The sequence below is a fragment of the Sceloporus occidentalis genome, unplaced genomic scaffold, assembly GCF_023333645.1.
Source record: "Sceloporus occidentalis isolate IW3139 unplaced genomic scaffold, rSceOcc1.0.p SCAF_55, whole genome shotgun sequence".
NCBI classification, from domain to species: Eukaryota; Metazoa; Chordata; class Lepidosauria; order Squamata; family Phrynosomatidae; genus Sceloporus; species Sceloporus occidentalis.
The window spans coordinates 74,392-94,002 of NW_028317035.1; the positions used below are offsets into that span (position 1 = coordinate 74,392).

General features: G+C 41.5%; 1 protein-coding gene across 1 annotated transcript; it reads left to right on the top strand.

Moving 5' to 3' along the window:
• The first annotated feature begins 9,466 nt into the window (after positions 1-9,466).
• LOC149287870 (synaptophysin-like protein 2) lies at positions 9,467-15,653 on the top strand. The gene is made up of 6 exons (XM_089492250.1): positions 9,467-9,532; positions 9,616-9,684; positions 11,437-11,561; positions 13,450-13,648; positions 14,238-14,429; positions 15,522-15,653. Exons 1-6 carry the CDS (start codon positions 9,467-9,469, stop codon positions 15,651-15,653), a joined length of 783 nt encoding a protein of 260 aa, XP_089348376.1.
• Positions 15,654-19,611: the final 3,958 nt, after the last annotated feature.

Sequence of the window (19,611 nt, forward strand, 5' to 3'; positions counted from 1 at the left end):
CCGGACTTGAAAAACGAAGATGCCGATTACACAGCAAGTACAGAGAACAAGGCCTACAGCTACCGGCATACACTGCGCATGCGCACACCATCCATGCCGATTGGTTTACAGACTGCTGCGGAAGCTTCAAAGATCACATGCTGATGCAATGTTTGACGGGAAGATAAAGCGTTCCGGTTGTTAATGCTGCCAGGTGGATGTGGTTTTGTCTATGCTTCTTGATGGAAATATGACCCTATATGTGAAAATAAAAATGAACAAAACTTAGAGTAGTTTATGTATGAAGCATATTGTAAACCGTTATTTGAATGAGTAGGGGTACAATGAAAATTTAAGATAATGTTTTTCCACTCAGAATACATGGCTAGTTTTTTTTTTTTATCTAATCAAGTAAAATAGCTGTTGTCACTATCGGACCTCGTAAGTGTGTCTCTATTGGACGCAAACAGTAATGAAATTAAGTAAATTAAGACTTAAGTCTTACTGGAAAATATTAAAACTAATTTATTCATGGGAAGAATTGGTTAATTCCTGCTGCTCAGGCAGGGGCGTAACTAGATGCCTCAGGGCCCGGGTGCGAGAATCTGTTAAGGGCCCCCTCACCCCCCCACAAAAAACATGATTTTTACCCAACAATTTTTTTTCAACTAATTCAACAAATTCAATTTACATATTGAATCATAATCAAAGAAAAAGGGGCGCATGTACAAAGGGCATAATCCAGGAGTGTCCAAGTTTTTTCTGCAGTGGGCCACTTCATCAGAATTGTATACGTGCGCGGGCCGCACTCATTTTTCACTGTGACAAAAAATATGGCCTTTAATAAAATATGCAGATTAAAATAAAGTAAAATGACACAAAACCTTTACTCTTCCTCTCACTGATTTCTGGGCCTTGAAAGTTTTGCGACTACAAATTCAGGATTCCCTAGATTTATTCTAGGGATGAACTAAAATGAAAATTCTGGACCAAAACATTCAGGGTTCACTTAGACAAAACCGAAAATGACCCCCACCTTTAAAAATACTAATAAAAACTCACATGTTTAATAAAAGTAGGTAACACGCAATTGGACAAAATTAGCAATATGACTTGGCATGATAGGAGTGTGATTGCTGTTAGCCTAGGCAACCAGTAAATGCTGGTACCTAGGCATGATGGGACTGTGCTCACTGTGATTGCTGTTAGCAATCACACTCCTATCATGCCAAGTCAGCCAGTACATGCTGGTACAGGGTGGCTGTAAGTGATGTGCAGACCCCATACTGCTGGCAGCATCAATACACAAGGGGAGCAGCTAGCCAGGTTTCAGCATGTACTGGCTGACTTGGCATGATAGGAGTGTGATTGCTAACAGCAATCACAGTCCCATCATGCCTAGGTTCCAGCACTTACACATCCATCCAGTAAATGCTGGAATCTAGGCATTATGGGACTGTGATTGCTGTTAGCAATCACACTCCTATCATGCCAAGTCAGCCAGTACATGCTGGTACAGGGTGGCTGTAAGTGCAGACCCCATACTGCTGGCATTATCACTACACAAGGGGGGCAGCTGGCCAGGTTTCAGCATGTACTGGCTGACTTGGCATGATAGGAGTGTGATTGCTAACAGCAATCACAGTCCCATCATGCCTAGGTTCCAGCACTTACACATCCATCCAGTAAATGCTGGAACCTAGGCATGATGGGACTCTGATTGCTGTTAGCAATCACACTCCTATCATGCCAAGTCAGTCAATACACGCTGGTACAGGATGGCTGTAAGTGATGTGCAGACCCCATACTGCTGGCAGCATCAATACACAAGGGGAGCAGCTAGCCAGGTTTCAGCATGTACTGGCTGACTTGGCATGATAGGAGTGTGATTGCTAACAGCAATCACAGTCCCATCATGCCTAGGTTCCAGCACTTACACATCCATCCAGTAAATGCTGGAATCTAGGCATTATGGGACTGTGATTGCTGTTAGCAATCACACTCCTATCATGCCAAGTCAGCCAGTACATGCTGGTACAGGGTGGCTGTAAGTGCAGACCCCATACTGCTGGCATTATCACTACACAAGGGGGGCAGCTGGCCAGGTTTCAGCATGTACTGGCTGACTTGGCATGATAGGAGTGTGATTGCTAACAGCAATCACAGTCCCATCATGCCTAGGTTCCAGCACTTACACATCCATGCTAACACACACACACACACACACACACATTTATTCATATAATCATTAATTCACAGATTCATTCCCTCAATCACACACACTCATTCAAACACCCTCCCCACCCCCTTACCTGTACTGCAGCTCCCTCGATGCCGCTCACAGACTTCAGCAGGGGGCGCGGCCTCCCTCTGCCTTCTCTGCTAAAGCACAGAGGAAGTAGGAAGTCACGTGAACTCCGCTTCCTCTGTGCTGTCCAGAAGACCCTCCCACAAGTAAGTAGCAGGGCTTGAGGTGCGGCTCGTGTAAGATCGGTTGCCCTGGCTGCCGATCTTACGCGGGCCGCACCTCGAGGTCTCGCGGGCCGCATTTGGCCCGCGGGCCACATGTTGGACGCCCCTGCGGCTTATTTAAAAAAAAAAAAAAACGTAAAAAAGATTTCGGGCGGCCCCTTGGCTTGGGCCCCCCTGCCGCCGGGGCCCGGTCGCAGTCGCGACCCCTGCGACCCCGGTAGATCCGCCACTGTGCTCAGGGTTTGTTTCATATGAACAATTTTAATGGCAGGGAATGTTTTTAAGAATCAGGGTTACTACAGATTTATTCACGCCTGAATGCAGGATGACTGAGTAGCGGGAAATAACTTATTCCTTTTGTATCCATGAGGAATAAGTTTTAATTCACTTTATTCCATTGGGGGTTTTTTTTTCCTCGTTTTTTTAAATTCCTAGTAGGCATCTGCCTTGTACGCAGGATCTTGGCCTCAGGTTTTCAATGGGACACAAATCGTGCTCCTCTTTCTTTTATTTGTTATACAATTAGCTTCTTATAAGCTTAAAATGTACATCACAATCAAAATTCAGCAAACAATAAACGAGAAAGAAAAAGACAAGAAAAATGGAAAGGATCGGGGACAACCAATCTCTAGTGTCCCTAGGTCCCTTCCTAAACACTTCATATAAAACTACAGCCACTCAACCATTCACACTGGAGCTCGACCCCCCCCCAAATTTTAATATTAACTTAGGAAAAAAAGAAAAAGCCTGAATATACTACCCTATAGGAAAATGTTTTACTAGTTACTATTAATTAATGTTAACTCTTTTTCATATTTAATAAAAACTATGATTGAGAAAAATGATTTTTTTGTTTTTATTTTCTTTTATTTGCCAACCTGACAACCCCAGTTATACACATCTGCCCCCAGGCTCTGCCCCCCAGATATGCCTTATACCCCCTTATATACCACTCTGCCCCAGATATGCCCTATACCCCCTATATGCCATTGTGCCCCCTAGTATGCCTTATACCCTCCTATATGCCACTGACATGCCACTGTGCCCCCTGATATGCCTTATACTCCCCTATATGTTACTCTGCCCCCCCAGATAAGCCTTATACCCCCTGATACACCACTCTGCCCAGACTTGCCCCCATGCTCCAGACTCCCTGGTGTCTAGTGGGGGGCAGCTGGTAGACAGCCTTTGCTGCTGCCCCCCACTTTTGTTGGAGCTTCTGTGGTGGAGCACTGGAACATCATTTCATGCTGGCACTCTAAAATAGGAGCCCCTGCGGAAGTGGAGGGCAGTAGCGGAGGTTGTCTGCGCACATTGTCCACCAGCTAACAGAGAAGACTACCCAGGTCCCCTGCAGTGCTGCGGGGATCCGCATCTTAATCTTATAAAATCAGGGGTATTTTTCAGAGCATTTGCTCTGAAAAAACCCTCATCTTTTATTCGATAAAATCGATTCAACTAATCAATAATGAAAATCGTTGACAATGATTTCCATTATCAATTATTAGCGATTTTGTCGATTAGGTGTTGCAGCTCTACTAATATCATAAATGACCTGAAGAACCAACTAATTTAAATCATAGTATGTCAGAAATTTGTATGTGAAGTTTTATGACTCGCCATGCAAATTAAATACATACATATAGTAGCAAAACTAATGTCTACACCTGTTAAGTTTCATTGAAACACTTCAAACGAACAGTAAACCTGACATCACTGGTAGTTCTGCTTAGGAAATGTAATGGGATAGGCATAACATAGTAACATAGTTCATAAGGTTGAAAAAAGACCAAAGTCCATCAAGTTCAACCTATATACATATTGTGTCCCTACTGTGTTCATCCAGAGGAAGGCAAAAAACCAGAATAAATCCCTGGATCAACGTTCTGTCCCTATTAATCTAATATCCATAACTTGTAATATTATTGCTTTCAAAAAACACGTCCAGGCTCCTTTTGAACTCTTTTATTGAGTTTACCATTACCACTTCCTCTGGCAGAGAGTTCCATAATCTCACCGCTCTTACTGTAAATAACCCCCGTCTGTGGTGGTGTAGAAAACTTCTTTCCTCCAGCCGTAGAGGATGTCCCCTTGTTATAGATACAGTCATAAAACTATCCTAAATCTAAAACAAGACCAAGGACTGATTAAGGCCCGTTCTCTTAGGAAACATTGGAAGTTTAGATGTGCACTTTACCTAATGTATAGGTTTGTCTTAGTGACATTGAATTCCTTGTTTCCTATAGCAATGGGGTGCCATTAGTAAATATTATCAAAGAAAACGGCGGAAGACATGCTGAGAAGAAGGGCTTCAAAGAATGGCTGAGGTCCTGTCTGATGTCCCCCCCCCCCCCATGCTGAAGAGCTGAAAGATACCTGGGAGGCGGTAGGAGACATAGCGGAGGAGGAGTCCATAGTGGGGGAAGATGGTCTATCAATGCCGTATGATAGGCAAGTCCTGCGGGAACTGAGGAAAACATTGAGGGAAGCTGTCAAGTTTGCAGTAATGTCAGAAGATGACACTGAATGTGGAAGTCGAGGAAAGAAGGCGATTACAAGGGAGAAGAGGCGAGCTTCCAGCATTGTAAGTGGAAAACAACTTTGCAAGAAGAGAAGGCAGCTTCAGAGGAAGATTGTTGGACCAAAGATGCAGGGGTCACTGGCAGCATCCAGGCCAGAACTGCAAGAAGAAACTGATCAACCAGGAACGTCTCAAGGGCAAGGCAGAGCTGATGTTGCAGAGGGTAAGTGCCAAGTTAAGTGAGGTAGAAAGTTGTTTGTTTAATTTGTTAAAGGAATGGCAGGGCCCTATGCAGCTCAGGCTTGGAAGGGTGCAGGTTCAGTTAATTAAAGTTAAATATGATTAATGAAGCCTATATGAAAGAAGCATTATCTTGCAAAATGTCCCTTTTAGGTTTTCATTTAACAAAAGCTGTAAAAGAGAAAAATTTGAGTGATGAGTATATGAATATTTTATCATTGCTCCCTACTTCCAAAGAAATTTTAATTAAGCCAGATACAGAGGATGATAGGAGAAGGCCTGTACCTAGGTCATTCAACAACTGGCAGCAAGCATTTTGTATTTTCTCTAGTGTGTATTGTAGAAAACATAAGAATATGAGTTCAGGTTTATAGAGTCAGTGTCATAAGCTTACCAAAGTTTTGATGGGATGTCATGGTTCAATTATAATCATACCTGGGAACGCTCCAGCACTGCTTCACCGGTTCTCCGGGTCAAGACCCGAATCCCCCGGGTCGCGGGAGCAGGGTCTTGACATGCCCCGCTCCTCCTCCATTTCCCATTTAAATGGGACTGCCCACCGACATCATGGGACCGCATAGCCGGAGCTTAAAGTGGGGAATGAAAGATGTTAGGACATGGGTTAGTATATTGTTACCTCAGAGATACGCATCTAGTAGTAGGAAGCAATTTAGGGATGTTCAACAAGTATGGCGGAAAGGTGAGTGCTGGGCTTTTAATGAATCTCAGTGTAAGTTGTTGAATTCATTCAAAATTAAACACAAATGTACATTTTGTGCAGGCAGTCAAGCAGCTTATAGGTATTTTCGTAAAAACAGGTAAAAACGTCAAGCAGGCAGAGAACAGGTTCAAAAAAGCAATGACACCAGTGAAAGGCTTTTTTTTAAGCAGTTATCCAAACAGACGGATGGCTAAACTTTTATTTGAAGGTTTTAATGAAGGTTTCAGAGTCCTGTTGTATACTGAAAATTATATTGTTTGGGTCAATACCTTAAAGTCAGTGGAAGATGATAAGAAGGTAAGAAGGAGTTACAGAATTGTTGGGGAGGGTGGAAGCCAAAAAGGAGTTTGGTTCATTCAGGTTAATTCAACATTTGTCCTTTCCAAAAAGGGAATCACTAAATTATCAGATAGGGAGAGAAACATTTCTGGTTAAATATGTGTCTTTTGAGGATGCTTTAGTATGGGTGAGGTCTTGTGGCAAGGGTTCATTTTTAGCTAAAGTAGATACTGAGTCAGTATTTAGGTTGCTACGAGTACCATACCTCCCAACATTTCAAAATGTGAAAGAGGGACACTTTTTTTTTAATCGCTCTCGCGGAACTCGCCAATACAAGCAATTACACTTTACAATGTCAAGCTTGCATCGCCACTTAAAACACACTTCATTTTTGTCAGCACAGTCATGCTTATGAAAAATAACCAACACATTCAATTGAATTCTCATGAGGCTCAGTCAGATATATTACTTCCATGATGCTGGCTAAGCATTATGGGACATGCAGTTAACTGTAGAAACATAGGTGTCCACGATGACTAGGCATCATGGGAGTTGTAATCCACAACTAATACCTGTCACATAATCTGGTGTTAACCACAGTACACATGAGGCTCAGCCAGACATACTGCTTCCATGATGCTGGCTGAACACGCACTGCCCTTACACACGACTTCCCATAAACACACATATACACAGACATTGCCCTTACACACACACATATACACATACACTGCCCTTACACACACACACACACATATACACACACATACACTGCCCTTACACACACACACACACATATACACTGACCTAACACACACACATACACTGCCTTCACACACACACACACACCTGCCTTTACACAGCAGCTTACAAATACCTATACTGCTCTTACACACACCTGCCCATACACACACACAAGCTTACAAACACATATATATACACATGCACTGCCCTTATACCCCATTCTCCCCATCTCTTACCTCTTCCTTCTTTCATAGCGGTTTCGTTTTATGGACGTACCGGAACGTCCATAGGGGACTGAAGGGGTTACATATACCACATGACCAAATACAGATACCAGGGCTGTTTAGACATCCCCGGTTTGGTATTAGTTACATCACCCACATGATTGCAAGTGTTATGCTTGCAGACCAAGGACTAGATGTACAATAATGTATTCATCAGTGCATTTTTCATACCTACAGTGAAGGAAAAAAATATGTGATCCCCTGCTGAACAACAAAAAAATCCAGAATAACGCATTTCAAATAAATTATAAATTGATTTGCATTTTACTCAGTAAAATAAGTATTTGACCCCTTTGCAAAACATGACTTAGTGGCAAAACCCTCTCACAGAGGTCAGATGTTTCTTGTAGTTTGCACACATATCAGGAGGGATTTTGTCCCACTCCTCTTTGCAGATCCTCTCCAAGTCGTTAAGCATTCGAGGCTGACCTTCAGCTCCCTCCACAGATTTTCTTTGGGATTAAAGTCTGGAGACCGGCTAGGCCATTCCAGGACCATTATGTGCTTCTTCTTGAGTCAATCCTTTGTTGCCTTGGCCATTTGTTTTGGGTCATTGTCGTGCTAGAATACCCATCCACGACCCATTTTCAATGCCCTGGCTGAGGGAAGGAGGTTCTCACTCAAGATTTGACAGTACATGGCCCCATCCATTGTCCCTTGTCCTGTCCCCTTAGCAGAAAAACACCCCCAAAGCATAATGTTTCCACCTTCATGTTTGACGGTGGGGATGGTGTTCTTGGGGTCATAGGCAGCATTCCTCCTCCTCCAAACACGACGAGCTGAGTTAATGCCAAATAGCTACACTTTGGTCTCATCTGACCACAACTTTTTCAGCCTGTCATTCAGATGTTCACTGGCAGACTTCAGACGGGCCTGTACATGTGCTTTCTTGAGCATGGGGACCTTGCAGGTGCTGCAGGATTTCAGTCCTTCACGGTGTAGTGTGTAACCAATTGTTTTCTGGTTACTATGGTCCCAGCTGCCTTGAGATCATTGACAAGATCCTCCTGTGTGGTTCTGGGCATCACCGTTCTCATGATCATTGAAACTCCACAAGGTGAGAACTTGCATGGAGCCCCAGAATGAGGGAAATTGACAGTTATTTTGTGTTTCTTCCATTTGCGAATAATCGCACCAACTGTTGTCATCTTCTCACCAAGCTGCTTGGCGATGGTCTTGTAGCCCATTCCAGCCTTGTGTAGATCTACAATCTTGTCCCTGACATCTTTGGACAGCTCTTTGGTCTTGGCCATGGTGGAGAGTTTTGAATCTGATTAACTGATAGGGGATCACAAATACTTATTTCACTGAGTAAAATAAACCTATAATTAAAATTTGTCAGTGGGCAAAAGTACAAAATCAGCAGGGGGATAAAATATTTTTTTCCTTCACTGTATATGTATACAATGCACAATGGGTGTATCACAGGCTGCACACCCAAATTATATCTCCCATCCAAATGTAAATACCTCTACAGAAATACTTTATTCTTTGATATCATATATTCATATGTATTTTAATATCATGCAATACTCTCTGGTTAAACATTCAATGTTAGCATGAAGTCCTACAAATAGCTACAGATGGAAATTTATTCAATCTATTGGCTGAACTGTGAAATCTGCAGCCACTCTATGTCCACAATGCTAAACCTAGTAACAGTTGTCAGTGCCTACCCTGCCCCCTAACAGTTGTGATACTGTTCACTGCCTATGTCCTGTTTTGGGATGGTGTATGTGTGGGGATCAGGTGTCATTTGCATTCATACTGTCCTACTCTGAATTAGGTTTCCTTTTGATCAGTGAACAGGGACACAGAGGGAGCAAGGAGGTGAGAAAGGGAAAGGAGGGTGGGTATAGAAGGACAGAGGGAGAGGAAGGCAGAAAGACAGGGGGCAGAGGTATAGAAGGACAGGGAAGAGTATATACATGGGATATATAGTTGTACATACCAATACTTCAGTGACAGAGAAGCAGAATCATAGCCAAGTATAAGGAAATACTGTTTATGTATGTTGTTTACAACATATCAAAATTAAAAGCATATGTTTAAAATTGTGCAGCGATATAGAGGTACAAAACTATAGGGACTTTATTGAAGAGGAGTAACTCACTGTATAGAGATTAAAGTGGAGGTACAGCAGATCTGTTTTTGGAAACCTAAACCCTTTTTGTTGAGACCTTTGGATTCAAACATTTTACGGTTGGACACCGCTGGATTACGACCATGTCTACAACCATGTCCCCTACAACAATGGACAGAGAAGACACGCAAGGAGGCTGGGTCAAGAAGGTAGCAAGAGTGGGCACACAAGGTGGGGGTTGGTGTGGGTTTTCACTAGCAATGGTATACTTACCCCTTCCTCACTTCACTAGAACCCACTGATTGGGCTGCGTTGGAGGAGGTTGGAGGAGCCATTGGGATTCATTAAATTGCTGGAATGGGTAAGAAAGGTGCATGGAATGTCTCTGCCTTGTCATTGTATGAAATGGTGGGCATTGTTGAAATGTCTCTTTTTATCAAGCAAATATATCACATTGTTGCACGTAATGGTATTCGTCACATCACTATTAAATATAATTTCAATCCCTCTTAGCTGTGCACATTATCTACCACTGGTAACCTCAAGATAACCAAATTTAAAAATTCTGAGATTAGTGAATATACAAAACCCTCTCCCATGCTATAGATAATTTATCTGTCAAACTTTTTTTCATCAGCTTTCAATCAGCTAAACTTATATACTAATATAAGTTTTGTGTCAACCCTAAAAAACATGTCCCACTGCCCATCTTTAGCATAAGCCATTGCCAGCTGAGAGATGCGTATCCCTCCCCCAGTCCCAGGCGGTGTATGCCTCCCACAAATAGCTGTTCTCACATTTCACCGCTCTGTAGGAATCTATCCCAGTTATTAACCTTTCCACCAACTCCATAAACCAAATGCCAAACATCCTTCAGCTCTCACAGTGGCCCATCTTCTCAAGCCATGCTTTCACGCAACATAAGGGCAAAATGAGAATTTATTTTACAGATATATATATATATATTTATATAATGTGTGTCACAAATCAGCCTTGTATCCAAGGTCATAGCATTCTAATTAATATATCGTTCGTTTGAGATCTTCGTCTGAAGAGTGTGTGTGAGAAAATGTAGAATAAGTAGGTCTATTTACTAAAAAGTGCAACAGTGTTTACAATTTTAGCTCCCTGATAGCACCAAAGATTTTTTTTTTATTTTTTGCTAACATTTCATTTTTTAATGAAGGTTGGATTGCATTTTAAATTCATATTTTCTTTTTATTTCATGGGAATCGTGAAAATATTTACATAGTACTTTATGCATCTGTTTATTTAGATTTCTTTATTAATCGGGAAAGTGTTATTTGAGATAACTGTAGCAATGTGCATTACGACATCAATCCTTATTACAAACATTACAGTCAATGGAATGAAAATGAGAAAATGACATTGAAATCACGTCAGACACAAATAAATAACAGAACTGAATAATAATGAATAATAATGAATAATAATGAAAAACGGCAGAATATATGTCAGGAGATAAGGGGATAGGGCAAATAGGAAAAATTAAACAGATAGCACTAAAGATTTTAAAAGGCAAACCACAGTAAACTGTTCTATCTCTGACATTATATATGTAATATGGAGGGCCATCTCAGACCATCTTGCAAAAAAAACAACTCACTTGGGTTTGCCCTTGATAAGCACAGTGACATGTCCAGAGTGGCCATTTGGCACATTGGGCTGGTGGCTGACACTTACAGATGTGTGTGGCCACCGGCAGGAAGTATGGAAATGTAACGTGTGGACGTGTGTATCCAGCCTGCTGCCTTCGTTATCTCACTTTTCTTCAATACATTGGAAACTTCTGTTTCCTGTAGCAGCAGAAACTTTACTTAGTCATAGATGACACACAGAGGTTGCAATCAATAAGCTGTGATGAAGGGAAATGTAATGAATGTTTGTTAAGAGTACGTAACAGAAGACATGTGAAAGAAGAAATCTTATGTCATCAGCTATGCTTTATGAAGAGCCTCTTTGAGTGGGAAAGGGCAGGTTTTACCCTATGATCTAATTTGTAATTAACCACCATATCTATTCCTTTACTTACCATATCCTTCTTGACTTTGTTGTCTTTATCTCTTATTAATCTTTCTCCCTTCTATCTCAGCTCTTTGCTATCTTTGCCTTCGGAAGTTGTGGCTCGTATAGTGGAGAAACAGCAGCCACAGTTACGTGCAAGGAAACAGAAACTGAAATAAATCTTATATCTGTGCCCTTTGGGTACCCTTTCAGGTAACACCAATGTGATTCCTTGCAAGGGATGCCGTGCAAGGTCGGCAGAGGCAATTATCCCAGAACTGCTACTATCATGTTTTTTTCTGATTTTAAATCTTATGCCTCAAACAAGCATCTGGGGACGTTTTAAGCAGAATATTTTATTCCTATTAACACATTTTCTATACAGTTCTTTTTTTTTTTTACTTTTTGGTAAACAGTACACATGGTGATGTGCGTTCCGAAACTTTGTAAATGTATGAGCTGATACTTGCGCAACTCAAAGTAGAATAGCAAATTCCAAAATGACACCAATGACGTTCCAAGTAAGATCCAAGCCTTATTCCAATATTGTAAAAGGATTATGGCAGGAGAAGTCACATGTGTTACACCCTTAGTGGCTTAATCATAGATCAGCTCGCCTATATACAAAGTATTTTTTTTCTTTTCTCAAATCAAAGCTTATTGATTTTTTTACAGTAAAAAGGATGGGGGACCGAAAAAAGAAGGGGAGGGGTGGTAATGGGGTAATGTCTGTCTCAGTGGACCTAGTTAAGTTGCGCCCCATAGAAAACTAAACTATGTGATCTGTATTTAGTCATTGTTAAAGAACATGTGACAAGTAAAGGCAATATTCTAATAGAACATAGTAATGATTACAGGTGGGGATATATATACCCCTGAAAAAAATTGGAGGAGTGGGAAAGACTCTAAGGGGGACCTCCCTCCATGCGGACTTTCAAAATTCAGTAACCTTGTAGTGGTACTCTCTTTTGCCGCATTCAATAGATACATGCCGATGTGGTAATGGACAGTATATATCTGGGGATACTGTGATTCTACCTGCATCTTGTTTCTTCCATTTGAGAATGTGTTCTGCACGTTTAACATATATTTAGTGTGCCATCTGGTGTGCCTCAGGGTCTTTATTACAGAGTAATTAAGCTGGGTTTGTCCTGGGACCAGAAATTTGCAATCCTCCTCCTAATCCTTTGGCACAGCACACAAGTAACTCTTAAAATTATTTTAGATTTTATAGCATAAAATGCTGTAATAATTTGTTGCAGTCATAATTGTCTGCCTATGTAAAAGGCCTCATGGTGTGTGGATCTCTGTGACAAAACCATGGTAAGGGAGGATCACTATGTTTTTGGGATCTTAAGGGCAACGAGGCTCAGGAACACTTAATTTCAGCAAACTGTGTGTATTAGTTATAGGTGCACAAAACAAAAATCCCCCAAACAAAATCAGAAAAAATAAAGCTTTGCTCTCACCAACGCCAACTTTGGCTACGCTTTTCTGCCCAGATAACAAACACAGGTCCAGGAAGTTAAACCCACACTTGACTCAGGGATTGCCTTGTCCTGGGGGAACATAGGAACTTCCTCTCTTCTTAATAGCCCTCTTGTGGTTGGATGATGCAGACAGTCTCTTTCAAAAACTGAAGTTGGAGTAATGGCCGGCTCTGCTCTCCAAACGCTCCACCGGGGACCCGTACACAAAAGTTGCACAAAGCATCTCCATGGTTCTTTCAGATGTCACAGTCCTTCTTTAATTATAACCCCAACTCAAATATCTGGTAGATAATATGGCCATATTATGCAGTGAAAACATACATGTAACCCAATTTCCAATGAGAGCATAAAATGTCATCCAAGCAAATCAGCAAGGGAGAATCCACATATCTCAAATGTTTATTAGTGTAGCAACTGCTTGCCATTGTAATGGTTTTAATAAATTAATTTAATACATTTTTTTTAGCACAAAAATACTCTTATGTTAAAAGAGACTGACTCTTAAAAGAGAGTCAGTACCCTGTAATGTTAACACATTTCAAAATGTAACTAGCATCCTAATGAAAACTGTCATGCTGTACAAGCAACATTCTGTCTTTTTGTTTTTGTAGACTATATCGTCTGCGATATGAGATGCCAGCTTGTGCCGATATAGAAAAACGTGTTATGCACCTCTCTGGGGATTTTTCTGCTCCTGCAGAGTTCTTTGTCACAATGGGAGTTTTTTCTTTCCTGTACTCTATGCTGGCACTGGTTATTTATCTGCGGTTCCATGAACAATACACCCAGATCCGTAGAGTGCCTATCGTGGTATGTAAGAGAGGGATACTGAAAACAGCTATGGAGAAAAAAATATTTCAATTACAGAAGTGGTGCTAGGTTTCCAAAATATCTGGGGCATGAGACCTGCATTTTCTGTGATTTCTTTTAATATGTGCACATAGTACCATAAATTATTGGGTATAATACCCAGGTACAAATCGGTATCAGTGTTCCCGCAGTCCCAGCATGCTGACTGGGTCTGAACGCCAGGATATATGACATCATTTCCCAGCAGTCAGACACAGGTAACTTGTGAGGACTGCGTGTACACTAACATACACACATTATACGCAGACACACACGTCTAACACCATACACAAACTAACACTATGCGCTTACACATGCACACAGAGATGTCGTTACCATTGGCTTCTCCGAGCCTGCCATCTTCACTGGATTAATATGCACTGTGAGCCTTTAAGACACTGAATGCTGTGTAACATAGGGAAACCGAACGGTATGTGGGCTAATCACTTTCTCAAATGCATTTGAAAGTTTAGCAATATCCATAAACCTATGCAATATATATATATATATATATATAAATATTAAAAGGATGCCTACAATTTTCCTGCAGGACCTATGTGTGACTGGAGTCTTTGCCTTCCTGTGGCTGGTGGCAGCTTCAGCCTGGGGAAAGGGTCTGATGGATGTGAAACTGGCCACTCATCCCTATAGCCTACTATCACCAATGCCAGTGTGCCAACTGGAGAAAGCCACATGCAGTCTTGGTACTACACCATACTTTGGCCTAGCCAACATATCTGTGGTAAGAATAGTTAAGGGTCCTTCAGTCATTACCTCTTTTCATAATTAAAACACTTTTACTTTCTACCATAATCATTATATATTAATGTCTAGTTGTGTTCCATTTACTACTCCATCTACTTCTAAATTTATTACATAAATAATTCCTAGTGTTGTTGAATGTCCAAACCTTCACCAGAAATAATTTGTTTATCACGTAACATGGGGAAATGCCATGTGACATAAGCAGGCAATGATAGACTTTAATACAAATTGAAAGGATTTCTTAAAAGTTTCTGTATTTTTATGTGATGTTAGGAAAGAAAAAAAATTTCAGATCTGCTGACATTTGTTTTGGTTAGCACACAATGTTACAAGAAATTCTAAATGGGACAACAACTTTAATAGCACATGACTAATATTCTGTTTGTTGCCGTCGTAATCAATTAAGAATTAAAACTGTAGCATGCAGCATACCGGGGAACTGTAAAGATTTGACCCAGAGTCTGCAGGTGAAATGTACTTTCTGGCTCTACTCTTTTCTCTGGGGAAGAGCAGCCATACCCACTCCCTGCTAAATCTTCCTCCTAACACGTTCAGAGCTACATGGGGCTAGCCTCCCCCTGTCTGTAGGGTGCCCTCCTGGTCTGTGTGGCTAGTTTCAACCCTTGCAACACCACTCCCTCAGAAGGAGTGCCCCAAGTAGTCTTCTCTGGGAAGAGTCCAGGTATGCATACTAGTGCTGTTGTATGGCAATAGACTATCAGGATTCAGCTATAGGTTGTTTAAACCTGAGAATTCACAACTGGACCAGCATAACTTCCCTGGGCAGACTGCCTGGATCTCTTCTTCCTCCGGAGGAGTTGTTCCATGAGAGGTGGGGACTAGTTGGCCACATAGCCAGGGCCAATCATGGGGGAGGGCATTCCCTAAACGGTCTTGAGTGGGAGTGTAAGTGAAGGAGAGTGGATGTTGTGAAATTACTCTGAGACCCAGTAAAGCAGCAGTTCACCTGGAAATTTCTGGTCAACCCTGGAGTTTCTCCCACGTATGCACATTACCCATAGTTACTGATTTATAATGATGTAATACTTTTCTTCCACTACATCACCAGCTCTTCGGCTTTTTTAATTTCCTGATCTGGTCAGGCAATGTGTGGTTCGTTTATAAGGAGACAGTCTGGAGCAAACCAGCATCCACCAAGGAGGAATCTGCAGAGCGTGGTGAAGCTGAAGATCGCCAGTGACGTATGGCCTTCCATGATCAACTACTCTAACCCCTTTCAATCACCTCTCCTTCTGGAGGACTAAGCCGATCCAATAATATCTCCTTGTTTTCAGTGTTCTTTCATTTTATTAACGTTTGTACTGACCCAAATCTAAGATGACCAGTCTTCTCCATTAAGAAATCTCTAGGGTTAAGCATCCCACACCAGTGGAAATGTTTGGTCATCAAGTCCTAAAAGCATACAGCTTTGCTGTTACCAATAATGGCATTTTAGAATTACTATTTCTTATCATAACCCCCACGTCAACTGCCTCAACTTCCTGTGTTGCTGGTGCTATTTATTGATTAAAATAATCTCCAGTTTGTTCATGGTTTGCATTTCTCTGCCCCATCCCTCTCAAATATGTAATTATATGCAAAGTTATATATACACGCACACGCACATACCTGATGTACTGATGTGCTGATGTTCGAGTAATAAACTCAATAAAGAGCTTGTCATACAGTGGCACTGATGAGTGTCACCTTAGTGGAGCCGCGGGGTGGCGCTATGATCCACGTATATTGATCGGTTTTCTGTTATCTCCGTAACCAGGAAATGGTAAAATAAGGAAGTTGGAGTTGGTTCTCGAATGTTTTTGATATTCCTCGCAGCGCAGCTGGGTTTTTTACGGTACATACATAATAAGAGTATCTGTGAAGTGGTGGTGTATATGTAATGTGATTTTACGTGGGTAGGATTGTTATATACGAGAAATAACCATTGCAGGACAATGTTAAACGAAAGGCAGCCCATATACCATTTCTTTCATTGGTTGGTCTGGTTTGCTTCAGTTGTACTGTTGTGCTTAAAACAAAACATTTTGTTTTGCGTGACTCGTAAAGTTCTATCATGAAACCGATTTAAGCATTTAGCTTCTTGAAATAAGTCTTACAGGGACTATACTTGTGAGAGAAGGGGAGAACAAGAATAGAACTGCTAATTAAATGTCGTAACAGACCAATGGCATAAAAATGAGTTGCAAATTGTTCAGGGGGAAAATAGGTCCTATAGTATGAATGAATATGCATGGCTGGCAGGAGGAGCTGTGCCAGAATGAGCTGCACATCCAGCTAAGTCTATCTGTAAAACAGAACTGAAATGCATTTGATAATGTGGGGCTGTTATACTGTCAAACATCCGAGCTGCGAAATTAGGTTTTTCAATCTGCAAGTTCACCTGTGAACTCATAATTAACTAAAGTCAAATCAGGTTGTATTTCACTTGATGTGAGTGAACTTAGTTGTAGGCTAGGCAATATATTTTAGCTGTCTTACCCTTTTTCACAAATAGCTGAGTTAACATGAAGTTGTAGGGGGACATGTTAACACACACATACACACAAAACATAACTTGTAACTTAAAACCTAATAATAAAAAACGCAACAAGCAATTTGGATGAAACAGGCCGTGGGCTTTTATTTAGTTTACCAAGACATACAAATATTTCACTCATAACTTGTACTTTATAACTGATAACCAAACAACTTAACTCTTGGCATAAGCCCCAGAGCACATCTTAAACATATCTCCTTGCCAACCGCCCTATAAGCCAGCTGGACAAACTAACATCATCAATTCACCCCATAATTATAGGGCAATCATACCCCAATAAAAGCCACGGCAATTTATTAAATATAATAATTTTTTTTTTATATATAACATAATAATACAATCAAAGAAGAGTGGGGAGGGGAGAGGAGGGGAGGGGTGGGAGGGCGAATCTTCATCAGCTCGTCCATTTTCAACGCAACGCTTCGCCACTGCTCACCAGTCTCAAGGACAGTGCAGTATCGGCTAGGCGTCACGTCAGGTAAGTACAGAAACACCTCAGGGACTTCCTTATATAATTAGCATTCCCACCCTTTAGCGCAGCGCGAGGCAAGCGCAGCCTATCCCAGCGCAGCGCGAGACCTTCCCCAGCCAGCACGAGACACCTAAAAAGGCGGCAAGCGCAATAACATTTTTAAGTTGCATAACAACTATTTATTTATTTTTTAACGTGCTTAACCCTTTCTTTTATTAGGTAACTCATTACCTCAGTCCCCCCACCTTCATGCCACCCTGCCCTATGCGGTGCAGGCTTTATCATGAAGTTGTAGGGGGACATGTTAACACACACATACACACAAAACATAACTTGTAACTTAAAACCTAATAATAAAAAACGCAACAAGCAATTTGGATGAAACAGGCCGTGGGCTTTTATTTAGTTTACCAAGACATACAAATATTTCACTCATAACTTGTACTTTATAACTGATAACCAAACAACTTAACTCTTGGCATAAGCCCCAGAGCACATCTTAAACATATCTCCTTGCCAACCGCCCTATAAGCCAGCTGGACAAACATCATCAATTCACCCCAACCGCCTCAAATGTTTTTTTTTTGTTTTTTTTTTATAAAAAACCATTTGAGGCCCTTTCCCACCACACCACGGCCTGTTCAACCATAACGATTTCAATTTACCTAAATCATTTCCCCCGCAATGAATAATAATGGCATTAGGCCACGGCAAACGAGTTACACATTCATCTAAACAATCCTTTAATTGATCCACCCTCAAACCCCTTATGCCCACCCAATGAATAGCTATAACATCCTTATCAAACCCTAAATTTTCACCATAACTCCGTAGGGCCGCTCTTCTCTGCGACCAAAAAACGAAAGAATGGCCGACAATCCATACTATGAACTTCCGATGACCTGCAAAAAAGTTACAATAAACCCAACCTATAAACATAACATTCTTACAACAGATGTGGCCTAATATATATTTTAAAACGCTCAGAACTCCATCTACCCAATCTTTTTATTACAGATTCATCAAGACCCAATAACGCTGCCTCTGTAGCAGCACCAATACGAAATGAATGCGTAGTATATCTTTCGTCACTCAAACCTAACTCATTCAAACCTAAACTCAAAACCCTTTGAAACTGAAATCTAGTAACAGGTAAGCCGGATCGATGGACCAACCAATTTCCTTTAACCCCAGGACGAACCGCATTAAACTTTTCAGCTGCCAAAACCGGACAAATATCTGAACCATTTAACCTATTCAGCATCACCCAACAACCTTTTTTATCCTTATCCGTCTTTGAAGATCTAATAAACAATCTCAAGACCTGGTTACAATAAACATCATTAACTTGCAAACCAGAACCACCTTTCTTGTTTTTTGCCACTAATTCACTCACTCGAAAAGCTCCGAAAAAAGCAACAACAAATGCTGTTCTAAACAATAAACATTCAAAACTATCCCAACAAACTTTATCTAAAACACCTATTAAATTTCTTAAAACAACTGATGAAAGAGGTTTCCTATCATCTGGAATTTTCAACCCATTGTTATAACCTTTCAGCACCTGCCGTACCAAAAAATCCTTGAATGAATGCTGTTTCCCTGCCAATTTAACCCCTTAATGACAATTGCCGGTCCTGGCACGGCACGGAAAAGCATGTGCTTTACGACAATTGACGTGCCAGGACCGGCACGTCTTTAAACGGGTGCAGAAAGCGATCTACTATCGCTTTCTGCACCCAAAAAGCGTTGCTGAATGCCTCGACCTCGAGGCATTCAGCAACGCCGCGATCGGCACGAAGGGGCCATCTCTGGCCCCTCCACGGGGCGTCAACATCCGCCATACTTTGTATGGCGGCGGACGCCCGTTTTAAAAGCGTTTAGGAGGCGATCGACGATCGCCTCCTAAACTTAAATGGTGTCGCTGGAATGCCTCGATCAGGAGGCATCCAGCGACACCAAACACTAACCTTTTGATGGGCTGTGACCGCTCCGGAGAGCGGTCACAGCCGCAGCTGCCGGCAATCTTCGCCATCAAGGAAGATGGCCGCCGTCCTGTAACAGGAACCACAAATTTTAAAAGTTCGCTAGATAGTCCAGACCATCTAGAGAACTTTGGCTCCACTTGCA